Genomic DNA, 12924 nt, shown 5'->3' on the forward strand with positions numbered 1-12924 from the left:
ACAGATTCTGTCACGGGTGGGGCTGGGGGCTTCAGTGACGTCAAGCCTGAGAAAAGCCCGAAGCCTTTCTCGCAGCCAAGGCTTTGTGATCCTGGGCTGGGGATCAGGTGGGAGGCAGAGGGGGCCTGCCTTGCACTCCGGGCTTACCGTCCGGAGGTCTGACCTGCTCGGCTCTGGTCCCTGCTTCTCTCAGGCAGAAGAACGTTTCCCCGAATACGGCGTCACCAAGGCAACCTGTTCACCCTGGTGCCCTCCAGCCGCTCCCTGAGCACAAATGGAGAAAACATGGGCCTGGCAGTGCAGTACCTGGACCCCCGAGGGCGCCTGCGGAGCGCGGACAGCGAGAACACCCTCTCGGTGCAGGAGAGGACGGTGCCCACCAAGTGTGAGAGGCGGGGCCCTGGCGTGGGGCGGCGGCGGCGGCTGCAGGGCGGGAGGCTGGCCAGCAGGTGGCTGTGCGGGCCGTGCTCCCCACACAGGCTTGAAAGCCCTGGGCCGCCGAGACAGTGGGGCCCTGGGAGGAGCGGATCTTGCAGAAGAGCATTTAGCCATGATGCAGCCAGTCTTCTGCTTCTCACGGCTGGGCCCACAGGCCTGCCTGAGCAGGGCAGTGATTCTGCTTCAGATGGGCAAGGGCGGGAACTGAGGCCCCCCCTCGGGCCTCTGGAGAATGGGCTGGGTGGCGCTCAGTCGGGACACTAACGCTCTTTCCTCCTGCGCTCCTGCAGCTCCAAGTGCCCCCATCAATTGGCGCCGCGGGAAGCTGCTGGGCCAGGGCGCCTTTGGCAGGGTCTATCTGTGCTACGACGTAGACACAGGCCGCGAACTGGCTTCCAAGCAGGTCCAGTTCGACCCCGACAGCCCTGAGACAAGCAAGGTACGCCCTCCGCAGCCCCGGCACCCGCTTTCCTCCTCCGGATAGGAAGGCCCGACGTCTTGCGTAGACTCACTGCAGGAAGTGCCACAGGTTCCTTGTTCTTCCTCCCAAATGTTCTCGCCTTCCATCCTGACCCTGGCCACAGGGTGAACGGATCGTGAGCATCTGCGGAAGGGGTTGGGTCTGAGGAGTTGGGCTGAGGCCAGAGTGCTAGTAGCCACCTGGAAGGTGACGGGAAGTGCTGCAAAGCGCTGTCCTGCCCACTCTCACTGGAAGCCCGGGTCAGCCCTTGGCCCAGGAAGGAGCTTGTTGTCGGTAGCCTGCCTGCCAGTGTATGTTATCTTAACCGTGGCCCTCTTCTTCTTCTTTTTTTTTTTTTCTGCTTTTTGGGCCACACCCAGCGATGCACAGGGGTTACTCCTGGCTCTGCACTCAGGAATTACCCTTGGCAGTGCTCAGGGGAACCATATGGGATGCTGGGAATCAAATCTGGGTTGGCCACGTGCAAGGCAAATGCCCTACCCGCTGTGCTATTACTCCAGCCCCCCCGTGGCCCTCTTCTGCCCCACTGCCTGCCTCTGCCAGCATGGGGTACCCCCACCCCAAGGGGTTGCGTAGCTGTGACCAATGGCAAGATACGTCGACAGAGTCCCCTTGTTCTCCAGCTGAAATGCCTAAAGTAGACAGACCGTGGGTGGCGAGTGGCTAGGGCCAGCTGAGCCCGTGTCAGGCAGCCCTGTGACCGCCGTGCCGTCTGCAGGAGGTGAGCGCCCTGGAGTGTGAGATCCAGCTGTTGAAGAACCTGCAGCACGAGCGCATTGTGCAGTACTACGGCTGCCTCCGGGACCGCGCTGAGAAGACGCTGACCATCTTCATGGAGTACATGCCGGGGGTATGTGGTCCGACCCACCAGAGGCTCGGGAGAGAAGGCCGGGTGACGGCAGGGCTGGAGGCAGGAGAGGATGCGCCTGCTCGGGGGATGCCGAGGATGGGCGCAGGTCTCCCGGCTGCCCTGCCCGTGGGTGCGGCCTCTTCTGGAGCCAGGCGCTCCCTTTCCTGGGCCCGGGGCATCCACGGCGAGGGCTGCAGTGGGCCCTGGCAGTGGGGCTTGGCAGCATCACTGACGGCTGGAAACAGCCTTGCCACCTCCTTGAGGTACTTTTTGGCAATAGGGCTCTGTGAAGGACCAGCTGAAGGCCTACGGAGCTCTGACGGAGAGTGTGACCCGGAAGTACACCCGGCAGATCCTGGAGGGCATGTCCTATTTGCACAGCAACATGATCGTCCACCGGGACATCAAGGGTGAGTGGGGACAGGTGTGGGCTCCCTGATTCTGGCCATGGAGCTCTCCTCTCCGAAGCTCCCAGAGATGGGGACCCTAATTGCCTCTGAGGGGCCCGGGGAAGCTGGTGTGAGTAGTGGTTGAGCAGTTTGGGAGAACATTGTCAAGTGCTCTGCTGTTGTCAGCTACATAAGAGTCATCTTGTGCCTGTCGCCTGCATGTCTGGTCATGGAAGGGGTGATGGGAAATGCCGGGGAGGCAGCGAGGGCCGGGCGCAGGGGAGGGCCCAGGCTTGAGGCTGTCCTTTCCTGCCTCAGGTGCGAACATCCTCCGAGACTCGGCTGGGAATGTGAAGCTGGGGGACTTCGGGGCCAGCAAGCGCCTGCAGACCATCTGCATGTCGGGCACGGGCATGCGCTCCGTCACCGGCACGCCGTACTGGATGAGCCCCGAGGTGATCAGCGGCGAGGGCTACGGCAGGAAGGCAGACGTCTGGTGAGTGCGGCGCCCTCCCTGTCGGGCTGAAGTGGCTCTTAAAGATGAGCTGGGGCGGGGGGAGGGAGACTGCTAGGACAGTGGGCACGGCGCAGTGGGCAAGCCGCCCACCCTGGCTTGATCCCCAGCACCCCACGTGGTCCCCCTGGCAGGAGGAGTGATCACTGAGTGCAGAGGCCAGGAGAAAGCCCTGAGCACTGCTGAGTGTGCCCCCCCCCCAAAAAAAGGGGGTGAAGGAAAAAGAAATGAGCTGTGGGGGCTTTGCCTTGAGACAGGATGGTGTGAGGACTTCCTCTTGCCAGCAAGGTTTGGGGGAGGTGGGTGTGGCCGACTTCCTGCATGGCCCAGCTGCACATTCACACAGAGGCCTGTTGGGTTAAGCGCGGGGCCACCGCTGCTGCTGTGCTCTTTGGCCGGGAAACCACCCCATGTGCCCCGCTAGGCTCCTGGAAGGAACACCCACCCTTGACCTCTCCCGCTAACTCCACTGGCACCCTCTTGTGCTCTGTTTGGGTTTTTTTGTTCTGTTTTTTTTTTTTTTTTTTCCGATTTTTGGGTCACACCTGGCGATGCACAGGGATTAACTCCTGGCTCTACACTCAGGAATAACTCCCGGTGCTCAGGGGACCATGTGGGATGCTGGGAATCGAACACTGGTCGGCCGCGTGCAAGGCAAACGCCCTACCCGCTGTGCTATCACTCCAGGCCTTCTCAGAAAGGCCCAGGACTGGAGGGCATCTCTCCCCACCCAGAACACGATTGTGCCGGGCTGAGTCACGGCCCCGGGCCACGGCACGAAGCTCTCTGCCTGCTTCCTCGTGCAGAAGGGATGAATTGAAGGATTCTTGCTGGGGGACATTACTGTGGATTTTCCAGGGGGCCCAGAGCCACCTCGAGGGCTCCCAGGAGGGGCGGCAGATCAGAGCGGACAGTGGGTGGGGCAGAGTAGACATGCTGATGGCAGCGATGGGCAGAGCCTATGGGGACCAGGAGGCAGATTCTCGAATCCCCCAGAGCCTCCACCAGGGACCGTCCCCGCCGGCAACTTGACTTTAGCGCAGACCTGTCGTACGTTGTGTCGTTCTGGCCCCGTGAAGTTTGCAGTCCTCAGTGTCAGCGGTGACGGGAAACTGCGACGGTCCTCAGGGGCCCTTTTGTGCTCCGTGGCGTCAGAGCAACCTGCGGTCCCTCTGCGGGGGTGTCCCTCCTTGTGTGCTGGGGAGGGCCCCTCCTTCCCCGGGCCGGCGGGGGCTAAGGTGCTCTCCCCACAGGAGTCTGGGCTGCACCGTGGTGGAGATGCTGACGGAGAAGCCGCCCTGGGCAGAGTATGAAGCCATGGCCGCCATCTTCAAGATCGCCACCCAGCCCACCAACCCTCAGCTGCCCTCTCACATCTCCGAGCACGGCCGGGACTTCCTGCGGCGCATCTTTGTGGAGGCCCGCCAGAGACCTTCGGCCGAGGAGCTGCTCACACACCACTTTGCACAGCTCGTGTTCTGAGCTCTGGAGGCCGCCGTGCTGCCCGGGCGAGGGGCTGCTGCGGGCTCGGCCAATTGCTGCTTCTCCCAGGCAGGGCTGTGGACCACGGGGCTGCAGTCCAGCCGGCGTGGGTCTGGGGCCCTTCTGCTGTCGCCTCCCAGACTGGGCGCCCCCAGCCTGCCAGACCCAGGAGCCTCCATGCCCTGAGCTCCGCGCAGCGGCGGCGGGGTCGGGGCTCAGAGCAGCGTGCGGGGCGCCTGGGCTCCCTGAGGCTGTGCCCGACGCTCGTCCTCCGCACCCAAGCCCACAGGCTCTGGAGGCCCGGGACCGCAGGAGGTCTGAATAGTGTTCCCAGGATTCTCCTCTCCGTGTCTGGAGACCACCAGGTCACCTTGGGGCTGGCCGAGCCCACCCAAACCGGAAGTCGGACCCAGCTGCCAGCAGCCGGCGGGCGGCAGAGGCCGGGCCGTGCTCTCCCTGGAGCCCCGAGGCCAGCTTTGCCAGTTCCTGTCTTTTACCAAAGAGAAGTGAAGCGAACGTCATCCTGCCTTATTCAGGGAGGGGGGCACCCGTCCTGCCTGCCCTGGTGACCCCGCCCCACACCCAGGGGCCTAAGATGTGGATCTGCCCCCCCCCGGCGGAGGGGGACACCCAGTTTTGTCAATGCAATTGTCTGTTTTACAAGTTGGAGTCACTCTTATGCTGTACTCAAGTTTCTAAACTGGAGACTTAGTGTGCCCTGTGGGCTCGGTGGGTTGGCAAGAGCTGAAGGCAGTGGCCTCTGTTCCCCCGGAGCAGACGGACAGACAGCACAGGGGTGGGGGGGCGAGGGGCGGGGCGGGGGGTTGTGTGTCCGACCCAGCTGGTGCCCTGAGAAGGCCATTCGAGATAGCCAGGAGGGGTTGTATTAGGTGTCTAAGAGTTGTCGCCAGCTGGGCCCGAGCCCTCCTCACCTGGTGGAACGGGTCGCTCAGAGGATGCACCAACTCTGTCCAAACCCGCCAGCTCTGCTCCTCCCTGGCTGCCTTGCCCATCCCCACGAGGCCCCAGCCTTTTCCTGCCTCGCTCCTTCCCGGGAGACGAGCGGCAGCAGGGCTGGGAGCCAGAATCTCCAAGCAGCTTCGAGTCGGCCTTATTTACCTCAGCCTGGGCGCTGGTCCTCTCTTCCGGCCCCTCCCCTCTGAAATGTGCCTATTGCTAGAGCTCTCCTCTCGGCACCCAGCGACCTTGGGAGTTGTCGTTAAAGCCAGTGCCCAAGGACGGGCATCTCCCCGGGAGCTGGGGATCAGCGCCAGGCAGCTCATTGCCAGCCATGCCCACCTCCCCATGGGCACCAGAACAAGCCAAAGCCTTCGTTGTCTGTTGACGATGCACTTTTATGAATGTAGTTTCTATCGCTGTTTTTAGCCTTTTCACATCATGTCATGTGAGGCCTTGTACTTGTTAATTTATATCTCAGATCATATTTGATGGTTTTATAAATATCAGTTCTAGACTGTTACAGGTGATGGACGCCTCCAGAGAGAAGAGAAAATGAAAGCAGCTGGTTTTGCATAAACGCGTGTTGCCTGCTGCCAGCTGGGCTCAGGCCCCTCCCTCTGCAGCCCCGGCCCCCCGTCATGCCCCCGGAAGACAGCGAGCGCAGGCTCCTGCCACCACCTCAGCCTGGCCTGGGCCCTTGCCAGGCTGGGAATGGACCCTGATCTTGACCAGAGCTGTCAGGCGGTGGCTCCTGGTGGCGGCAGCACCCTCCTTGGGCCCACACCCCCACCCCCAGGCCCCTAGAGGTGCCAGCGCTGACGAGACGACTCTGTGCCCCAGGTTCAGCCTCTCACAGAGCCCACCCCTCCGGGTCTTACCTCACAGGGAACATGACATGTTTTTCAAGTGGGTGATGCTAGCCAACCAACTACACTCCAAAAACAAGAAGCGAAACAGAAGACCCTGTTGATTTTTGTGTGTGTGCCAAAAACTGTGGACATGCAGGCTCAGCATCCTCAGGACCAAGCTGTTGCTTAATTTTAATTTATTGTTTTTTTTTTTAATAATCCAGATGAAAAGTTGTGGGCGCAGGATGGGCCCAAAGATTCTAAAGGGCTGTCTCCTAGCAGCCCCGGCTTGTTATGGAAGGGCCGTGTTGCCATTTTCTGTGGGCTGTGTTGGCCTTAGCCAACCCCCACGAGCCAGGCGCTGGGGACAGTCCGCATTTCACCGCCATCCTGTTCCGACCCCCACCCCCCACCCTCCCCAGCTCTGTCTGTGTCTGAATTGTGGATAATGCAGAAGAACCTGCAGCCATAGTTATTTGACTATATCTTGACCGAGGGCTTGCAGTGCAAAGCCAGGCCAGTGTTGTGCATTACTTACAATAAAAGGGATCATTTATACCTGAGGGGTCCTGTGGCCGTGCTTCTGGTTGGTGGGGAGGGCCAGGTGCATTGCCTGACAGCAAGCTCGGGCCCCTCAAAGGGGAACTTGACAAAAATTCCAAGAGGGTGGAGCTCTGGGCTGACCTGGCCAGTGCCACTGCTGGCTTAGAACTGCCCCCTGGCCCCCAACCTGCTCCATTCCCAGAAGCTCTGCTGAGGGCCGCGATTTGGAGGGATGCAGAGCCCCCACGGTATCAGGCAGGATGAAAGGGTCCCCTTCCTGGCATACCCTCCTGCAGGACAGGAATTAGGCACCTCTAGGGGGAGCCACCATTTCTCCCCGTCTACCCGCCAGGGTTACTCAGCCCTGAGCAGGGGGGGCCCCGCGGCCCCTTAGGGCTCCAGTGCAGATGCTGACAGGCCTGCCCCCTACCCTGCCCCCCCACCCCGGGCCTAAGAGCTTCCAAGGGTTTTGTGGGGAGGCCTCAGAAGTTTTCTCCAGCTCCCGAGCCCACAGGCAGTTTGGAAACATGGTACAGCTGGCTCCCGGCCAAGGTAACCCAGATACATATTCCTGTATCCCCGGGGAGGGGTGGGGGTGGAACCGGAGCCCACAAGCTGTTAGCAGCAGCTTGTGATCACAGCTGCCCTCCCCCCTTAGGAAGCGGGGACAAGGACTAAAAAGTGGCTGGAGACCTAGGTCGGTGTGTGGCAGACCTGCTGCAGCCACTGGGCCGTGAGCTGAGTGTCACCCCATGTGCAAACCCACCTGAGCAGAGAGTGGGGGGTGCGGTCGTACTCAGCTCAGGGCCGAGGCCAGACCTATCTCATGCAACCGCTGGGTCCGGCATCATGGAGACCTGGCTGGCAGCGGGGCACCGTGACTTTCTCAGCCTGATCAGCACTGCTGCGACCCGGTGCCAGCCCCACTTCCATCACGGTCAATCTGCCTGAGAGGACCTCCGTGCTCCCACATTCCCCGAGGGGGAATCTGCACAGCCCCCCCGCCCTTGTCACACACACATCAGGCCACAGAGTCCGGATATGTTCAAACATGTTTTAAAACAGGGTTTTATCACAACAGTCAGAATTGGCAGAAACGAGGGAGAAGAGGGCGCACAGCATGGCTGCCACCAGCCCCGCCAGTCTCTGTGGGCTCAGGCGGTGCTTCAGCATCCGCCCCTACTTGCTGCTTACTCCGGAGGTGCGAGATGGTCCCCAAGTCGCCCTGCCGCCTAGGCTGGCGCGGAGGGGGCAGCAGGTGGTCCGGTCCAGCTGCCCCCCACTCCCGCTGGGCACTGGCTCTACTTCCTCCAGTCTCCATGGCTCAGGAGCAGGCTAAGGGCAGAGGTAGATGGGAGCCGTGGGGCCGCAGAGGGCCCTGGGGGACGGGGGCAGTGAGGGAGCTGGGACCCTGAGGGGGGCATGCGGACTCCTTGCTGGAGAAAAGGCACCTAGAAAGGGACTCAGCTGTGGGCCTCTCGGGGGAGGCCACGGGCTGAGGCGGGGTGGGCTAAAAGGCAGGAAGTGCAGGGTGAGCAAACCCACAACCCCGGTTCCCAGACCCACCCACCGCAGGGAGGGAGTCGGCCAGCACTGCCCCCACTCCTTCCTGAGCACGATGGCCACGTGGTCCCCTTCCCTCCCTGCCCCCCACCCGCGCCCAGCTCCAACCTCTCCCCCGGCCCTTCCCACCGCCCCCCCCTCCAGGCCCTCTCATGAGGGAGGCCAGAGGGGTCTCAGGTTGTCTTGGTGCCAGGGTCCACCTCCTTGTGAGCCCAGAGCTCCTTGTGCTGCTTCCGGCCAAAGCCCTCGTCATAGTTGCCTTTGCTCTTAAACAGCTGCTGGAAGTGGGGTTTGCAGTAGAATTCTCCGTGCAGGGCTGCGTAGCTGCCCAGGCTGCAGAAGCAGAAGAGCTGTGTGCAGCGCAGGGCAGGGCAGGGCAGGAGGGGACCAAGGGTGGGGGGGCAGGGCGGGGAGGGGCAGGACGGCAGAATGGGGCACACCTCAGCTTGGTGCGACAGTGCTTGCAGCAGAAGCAGGAGTTGTGGAAGATGAGCTTGTCGGCCACCAGCCGCTCCATGGGGTACACGGTCTTCTGGCAGGCGGCGCAGGTCTCCTTCACCTGGGCGCGGAGGCTGAAGGACTGTGTGGGGGGAGACGCTCAGCCCGGGCCTGCGGGACCCGTGCACCCCCCGAGCCCGGCCACGAGCCCCTACCTTGGACCGCTGGACAGTGCTGCCCCCGCCACTCCCTTTGGTTTCCTGCGGAAGAGGGTGGCTAAGAGTCTGCCCCGCGGTGCAAAATGCCCAAGGCCTCTGCTGCCACCAGCCCCCATGCCAGAGAGCAAAGGTGACAGACAGGCCACGTCGCTGCCCTTTGTCAACAGCACGCACGGCTCCCCCTCCCCCCCCCCCCCCCGCCCCCAGGCCCAGACACCTGCGGGGGAAGGGGGGGGCGGCCCCTCCCACCCGGCCCGTCACCTACATGAGAAGGGGTCGCCTGGGCGGCTCCTGCAGCCTGGAACATGGCCCTCGAGCGGTGATGGAGACCCCGGGAAGACGCGGCACCCGCTAGGTTCTGCAAAGGGAAGTCAGTCGGGAGGCGCCCGGCCCGCTCGGCGTGCAGGGTGGGGGTGGGGGTGTTTACGAGCTGGGGCTGGGGGCTGCGGTTGGGACTTTCCCTAAGTCATTTCCTGTTGCTCTTGATCTTGCCACTTCCGCCCCTCACCCACCTCCCCGTTCTCTCGGCCCACCCCAAGCTGCGCCCCAAGGGGCGGGGGTCCCCGAGGGGGCCCTGAGCTTAGCGTCCGCAGCAGCCGCTGCGGAGGGGGCCGCGCGCCGCCGTCGCGACGAGGACCCGCGGGCCCCCGACCCTGGCTCGCTTCGCTGGGACCCCCCGCGGCCCGGCTCTGGCCCAGGGGCGCGGGAGCGACGGGCGACGGCGTTAGGCGTTGGGACCTCGCGGGCGGCGCCCCGCAGCCCCCCAGCTCGGCACTCCTGCGGGCCCCTCCTCCCGGCCGCCCGCGGGTCTCACCGGGCCTGGGCCTGGGCCTGGGGGCGGGGGTCGCTCTCGGGGGGCGCTCGGGTGCGAGGAGGGCGCGGATGCGAGAAGCGGCCGCCGCCTGGAGTCTCCGCGCCGCGCCGCCGCCACCGCCTTATCGTGGCACCGCCCCCGGACCGGCCCGCGCCCGCCCATTGGCCCCGCACGCCCAGCCCCGCCCCCGGACCGGCCCGCGCCCGCCCATTGGCTCCACGCGCCCGGCACCGCCCCCTCGGCGCTTTGTCTCGCGCCGCGGCCCCCCGCCTTTGTCTGTCCCCCGGGCCGACCCCGCGGTCCCTGCCTCGCGCTTCGAGGCCCCGCACCGAGCCTGGGCCCGAGTGTGTGTTGTGTGGGGGGAGGCCTCCCCAGAGGCTAACCGGGACGCCTGGGCCTTCCGCGGCCTCAGTTTACCCGTTAGTCCTCGAAGGCGCGGGCCCCGCAAGCGGCGCGCGGGCGTCCGTAGTCCAGGAAGAGGACAGGTCCCGGCGCGAGGCTTGTCGCCCACGCACCCCGAGGCCCGCAGCCCCAGGGTTGACCCCCGCCAGCGCCTTCTGCGACCCCGAAGGACCCGGCTTCTGGCAGCGCGTCTGAGCCCCCCGAGGCCGCCGGCCCCGGGCAAGCTGGGGCGGGGCTTTGCAGCCGGTCACCCCTGGCCACCGAGGGCACCGTGGTCAGAATCGGGGGCACTCCCTGCAGGGACAGAGGCCTCATGCCAGGAGCGCCCTAACTTGTCGGGGGGCGCGGGGTGCGGGCGTCCCGGGCTCTGCTCACGAAGCGCAGCCCTAAACATAGCTTGTTCCCACACGCGGCAGGAATAGGAGCCGGGCGCCCACACACCGCCAGGGAACAGAACAGACGGCAGGCTGTCGCCCCCCACGTGTCCCCGCCCACCCCCGGCCCCCCGCAGCGCCGCCCGTGTCTCTGCACCCCTGCAGGCCGCTGCAGGCCCGGGGCGGGCTCGGGTGGGGACAGAGCACAGGTGCGCGCTGCGGGTGCAAGTTCAGGGCGTCCCCTGCAGCGGGGCCCCTGAGGGTGAGGTGAAACGGGTGTGAAGAAAAGGGAACATGAGGGTGAGGTGAAACGGGTGTGAAGAAAAGGGAACATGAGGGTTTTAAGGGAAAAAAAGTGAGCAGGGCAAGGGGCGGGGCGGGATTGGAAAGAAATGTGACAGGACCTTCCCAGCCTCCCCGCCTTCCCGCCCCCTTTTGCACGGCTTCTTCAAAGCCAGAGACAGCTCCTGAAGGGGCAGGCAGGGAGGAGGCGTGCAGCAGTTTGAGGCGGAGGAGGACCCTTCCCTGAGCCTTCTAGAGGCACCTTGGCCCTGCAGGCTGGCAGAGGGAGCACCAGCAGGAGCACGGAGAGGGGACAGTGACGACCCCTCCCTTCCCAGTCTGCTCACTGGCCTCCAGGTGCGAGGCCAAGGGCAGCTCCGATTCTCAAGTCGCCTGTTCGCTGCATTTCCTCCCAGCAGAGACTCTGCCCCTCATACTCTGAAACCACCACCTGCGTGGGGTCCCTGCCAGATGGGGGCAGCTGCCCGGCTCTGGGTGACCCGGGAGTGCTCTGTGGAGGAACTGGGCTCCAGCCCTCAGACTTTTCTGGTCTTTTTGAGTTTGAGGCTAAAATTAACTCCAGAATGTACCCAGTGACAAATCTCTTGGGTTTTTCAGAGACCACCGAATGACAGGGGTCACTGCTCAGCCGCCACCAGCATGGGGCGGGAGGAACACCCTTGCAGAACCCCAGGTAGGGCTCAGGAGCCGGTGACCAACTCACAATAAAATCACGTTCCAAATGGCTTCTCTGAAAATTTTCATTTGTTCTGGCAATGAAACAACACGGCTTGAGACTGAAGCCCTCCGGCGAGGCCTGCAGAGAGAGCACCGGCGGCAGGCGGGGCGCCGGAGGCTCCTGCAGGGGGGAGCCAGCCACATGGGACAGTCTGGAGTGCAGAGGGGATCAGGGCCCAAGTGGGATAGGAGTGTGGGGGAGGGGGTGAGGACGGGCGGTCCCGGTCTCGGGTCTCAGCCTGGTGCTTGAGGGAAAAGCAGCCGGGCCCGGTGATGGGGGTGGGGGGGGGCAGCTTCCTGGGGGACCCCCGGGTCTGGGGGGCTGCGCAGAGGGACAAGGGGGCTGGGGCTGGGAGAGGGGGCAGGCAGGGCCAGAAGAGCAGCTCTCCCTCTGCAAGGCACCCCCAGTCCCCGTTCGGGGGTGTCAGCCTCCCAGGCTCTCGGGAGGTCTGGGAACTGGAACTCCCCGGAGTCTCGAAGCCTCGATCAATGAAAGTCTCTCCCCGAAGTTCCTCCTCCTGGCTCTGGGCGCCCAGCAGGGTTGGTGGGGTGGGGGTGGGGCGCAGCCCTGGGGGAGTCCCGGCCGGGCTGGGCAGGTGCGGGGGCCTCCGAGGCTCAGAACTCCCAGTCGCCCAGCTCCAGGTCCTCCAGGTTGGCCACCAGGCCGAAGATGCTGCCGTGGTCCTGGCACCGGCTGCCCTCGAAGCTGGTGATGGGGGTGACGGGACGGAGGAGCTCGGGCAGGGCCTCGGAGGCGCGTCGCTTGATCTGGGGGAGAAAAGAGGGTTGGCTGGGGGTGGGGGGGGGCTGCCGCTCAGGGTCCCCCAGAGGCAGGAACCGGAGCCCAGGACGTGACGGACAGAGCTGGGGTCCGAGCGCGTAAGGAGCAAAGCCCCCAGGGGCTTCCCCAACACTGCTCTGCGGGAAGAGGGCCCCGACCCCAAAGCTAATGGGGGCTTGGGGGGGGGGGGGAGGTTAGAACCAGGTTCCCCCACCCGAAAGAAGGGATGTGTGCGCATACCTGCTTGAAGAAAGAATGGTTCAGGAGGCTGCTGGCACTCGGTCTGGGGAGGAGGAGGAGAGCGAGCCCGTCAGCCCTGCACCCCGTTCCCAGAAACCCGCCTCGCGAAGCTCACCTCGGTGCCAGTGCAACCCCCGCCCCCCAACCCCAGCCACCCCGCCCACACCTCACGTCGGGGTCGCGCTGAAGGCACTGCTCCACGAAATGGTGGAAGTGTGGGGAGAAGGTGCGGTGATAGGGGTGGGACGGCGAGTCGCCGTTGGAGGTCCGGGGGGTGCTGGTGGCCAGGCTGTCGCTGAGGGCCGAGTTGGCGGCGGAGCGCGAGGTGCTCATGGTCAGCTCCTCGGCGGGGATGGTGCTGGTGTCCAGCAGGCAGGGCACCGTGCCGTTCAGCTTCTCCAGCAGCATCTGCAAAGGGCCGGCACCACCGCCGCTGATGGCCCCGGGACCCTCCCCGGCCCCCTGCCCGCATGACTTGGGGGCAAAAGGTGTGGAGGATGCCCAAGTGGGCGCTCTGGCTCAGCGGCCGCCCCCTCGGACAGAAGCCCCCCTCCGAGCCCCAGAGCCTC

The 12924-nt window shown here is 64.6% G+C and overlaps 3 protein-coding genes across 15 annotated transcripts in view; 1 reads left to right on the forward strand and 2 right to left on the reverse strand.

Moving 5' to 3' along the window:
* Nucleotides 1–6525, forward strand: part of MAP3K3 (mitogen-activated protein kinase kinase kinase 3) — a 77377-nt gene extending 70852 nt beyond the window's left edge. For both annotated transcript variants that reach the window (XM_055131249.1, XM_055131250.1), the window contains 6 exons: nucleotides 194–385; nucleotides 729–877; nucleotides 1638–1769; nucleotides 2050–2179; nucleotides 2477–2654; nucleotides 3926–6525. In XM_055131249.1, the coding sequence (XP_054987224.1) occupies nucleotides 194–385; nucleotides 729–877; nucleotides 1638–1769; nucleotides 2050–2179; nucleotides 2477–2654; nucleotides 3926–4154 (1010 nt within the window). In that variant the 3' untranslated portion in view covers nucleotides 4155–6525. The remainder of the gene's footprint in view (nucleotides 1–193; nucleotides 386–728; nucleotides 878–1637; nucleotides 1770–2049; nucleotides 2180–2476; nucleotides 2655–3925) is intronic.
* Nucleotides 6526–7539: 1014 nt separating this feature from the next.
* On the reverse strand, nucleotides 7540–10116 carry LIMD2 (LIM domain containing 2). Of its 2 annotated transcripts, none has more exons than XM_055131262.1 (5): nucleotides 9956–10116; nucleotides 8990–9082; nucleotides 8722–8766; nucleotides 8509–8648; nucleotides 7540–8401 (listed from the first exon to the last, which is right to left on the reverse strand). In XM_055131262.1, exons 2-5 carry the CDS (start codon nucleotides 9029–9031, stop codon nucleotides 8242–8244), a joined length of 387 nt encoding a protein of 128 aa, XP_054987237.1. In that variant the 5' UTR covers nucleotides 9032–9082; nucleotides 9956–10116; the 3' UTR covers nucleotides 7540–8241. The 2 variants fall into 2 exon arrangements, with proteins under 2 accessions (XP_054987237.1, XP_004618025.1); XM_004617968.2 differs by lacking the exon at nucleotides 9956–10116 and adding an exon at nucleotides 9539–9697.
* A 1223-nt stretch (nucleotides 10117–11339) lies between these two features.
* STRADA (STE20 related adaptor alpha) overlaps nucleotides 11340–12924 on the reverse strand; it is a 30957-nt gene continuing 29372 nt past the window's right edge. For all 11 annotated transcript variants that reach the window (XM_055131253.1, XM_055131252.1, XM_055131257.1 and 8 more), the window contains 3 exons: nucleotides 12522–12763; nucleotides 12356–12398; nucleotides 11340–12102 (listed from right to left, as the gene is read on the reverse strand). In XM_055131253.1, coding sequence (XP_054987228.1) covers nucleotides 11950–12102; nucleotides 12356–12398; nucleotides 12522–12763 — 438 coding nt within the window. In that variant the 3' untranslated portion in view covers nucleotides 11340–11949. The remainder of the gene's footprint in view (nucleotides 12103–12355; nucleotides 12399–12521; nucleotides 12764–12924) is intronic.

The sequence above is a fragment of the Sorex araneus genome, chromosome 3 (assembly GCF_027595985.1).
Source record: "Sorex araneus isolate mSorAra2 chromosome 3, mSorAra2.pri, whole genome shotgun sequence".
Classification (NCBI taxonomy): domain Eukaryota; kingdom Metazoa; phylum Chordata; class Mammalia; order Eulipotyphla; family Soricidae; genus Sorex; species Sorex araneus.

Coding starts and splice junctions, on each gene's coding strand:
- LIMD2 (XM_055131262.1), bottom strand. CDS start 9,031: ATGTTCCAGGCTGCAGGAGCCGCCCAGGCGACCCCTTCTCAT. Junction 8,767..8,989: donor CCCAGGCGACCCCTTCTCAT/GTAGGTGACGGG, acceptor CCTCTTCCGCAG/GAAACCAAAGGGAGTGGCGG. Junction 8,649..8,721: donor GCACTGTCCAGCGGTCCAAG/GTAGGGGCTCGT, acceptor CCCCCCACACAG/TCCTTCAGCCTCCGCGCCCA.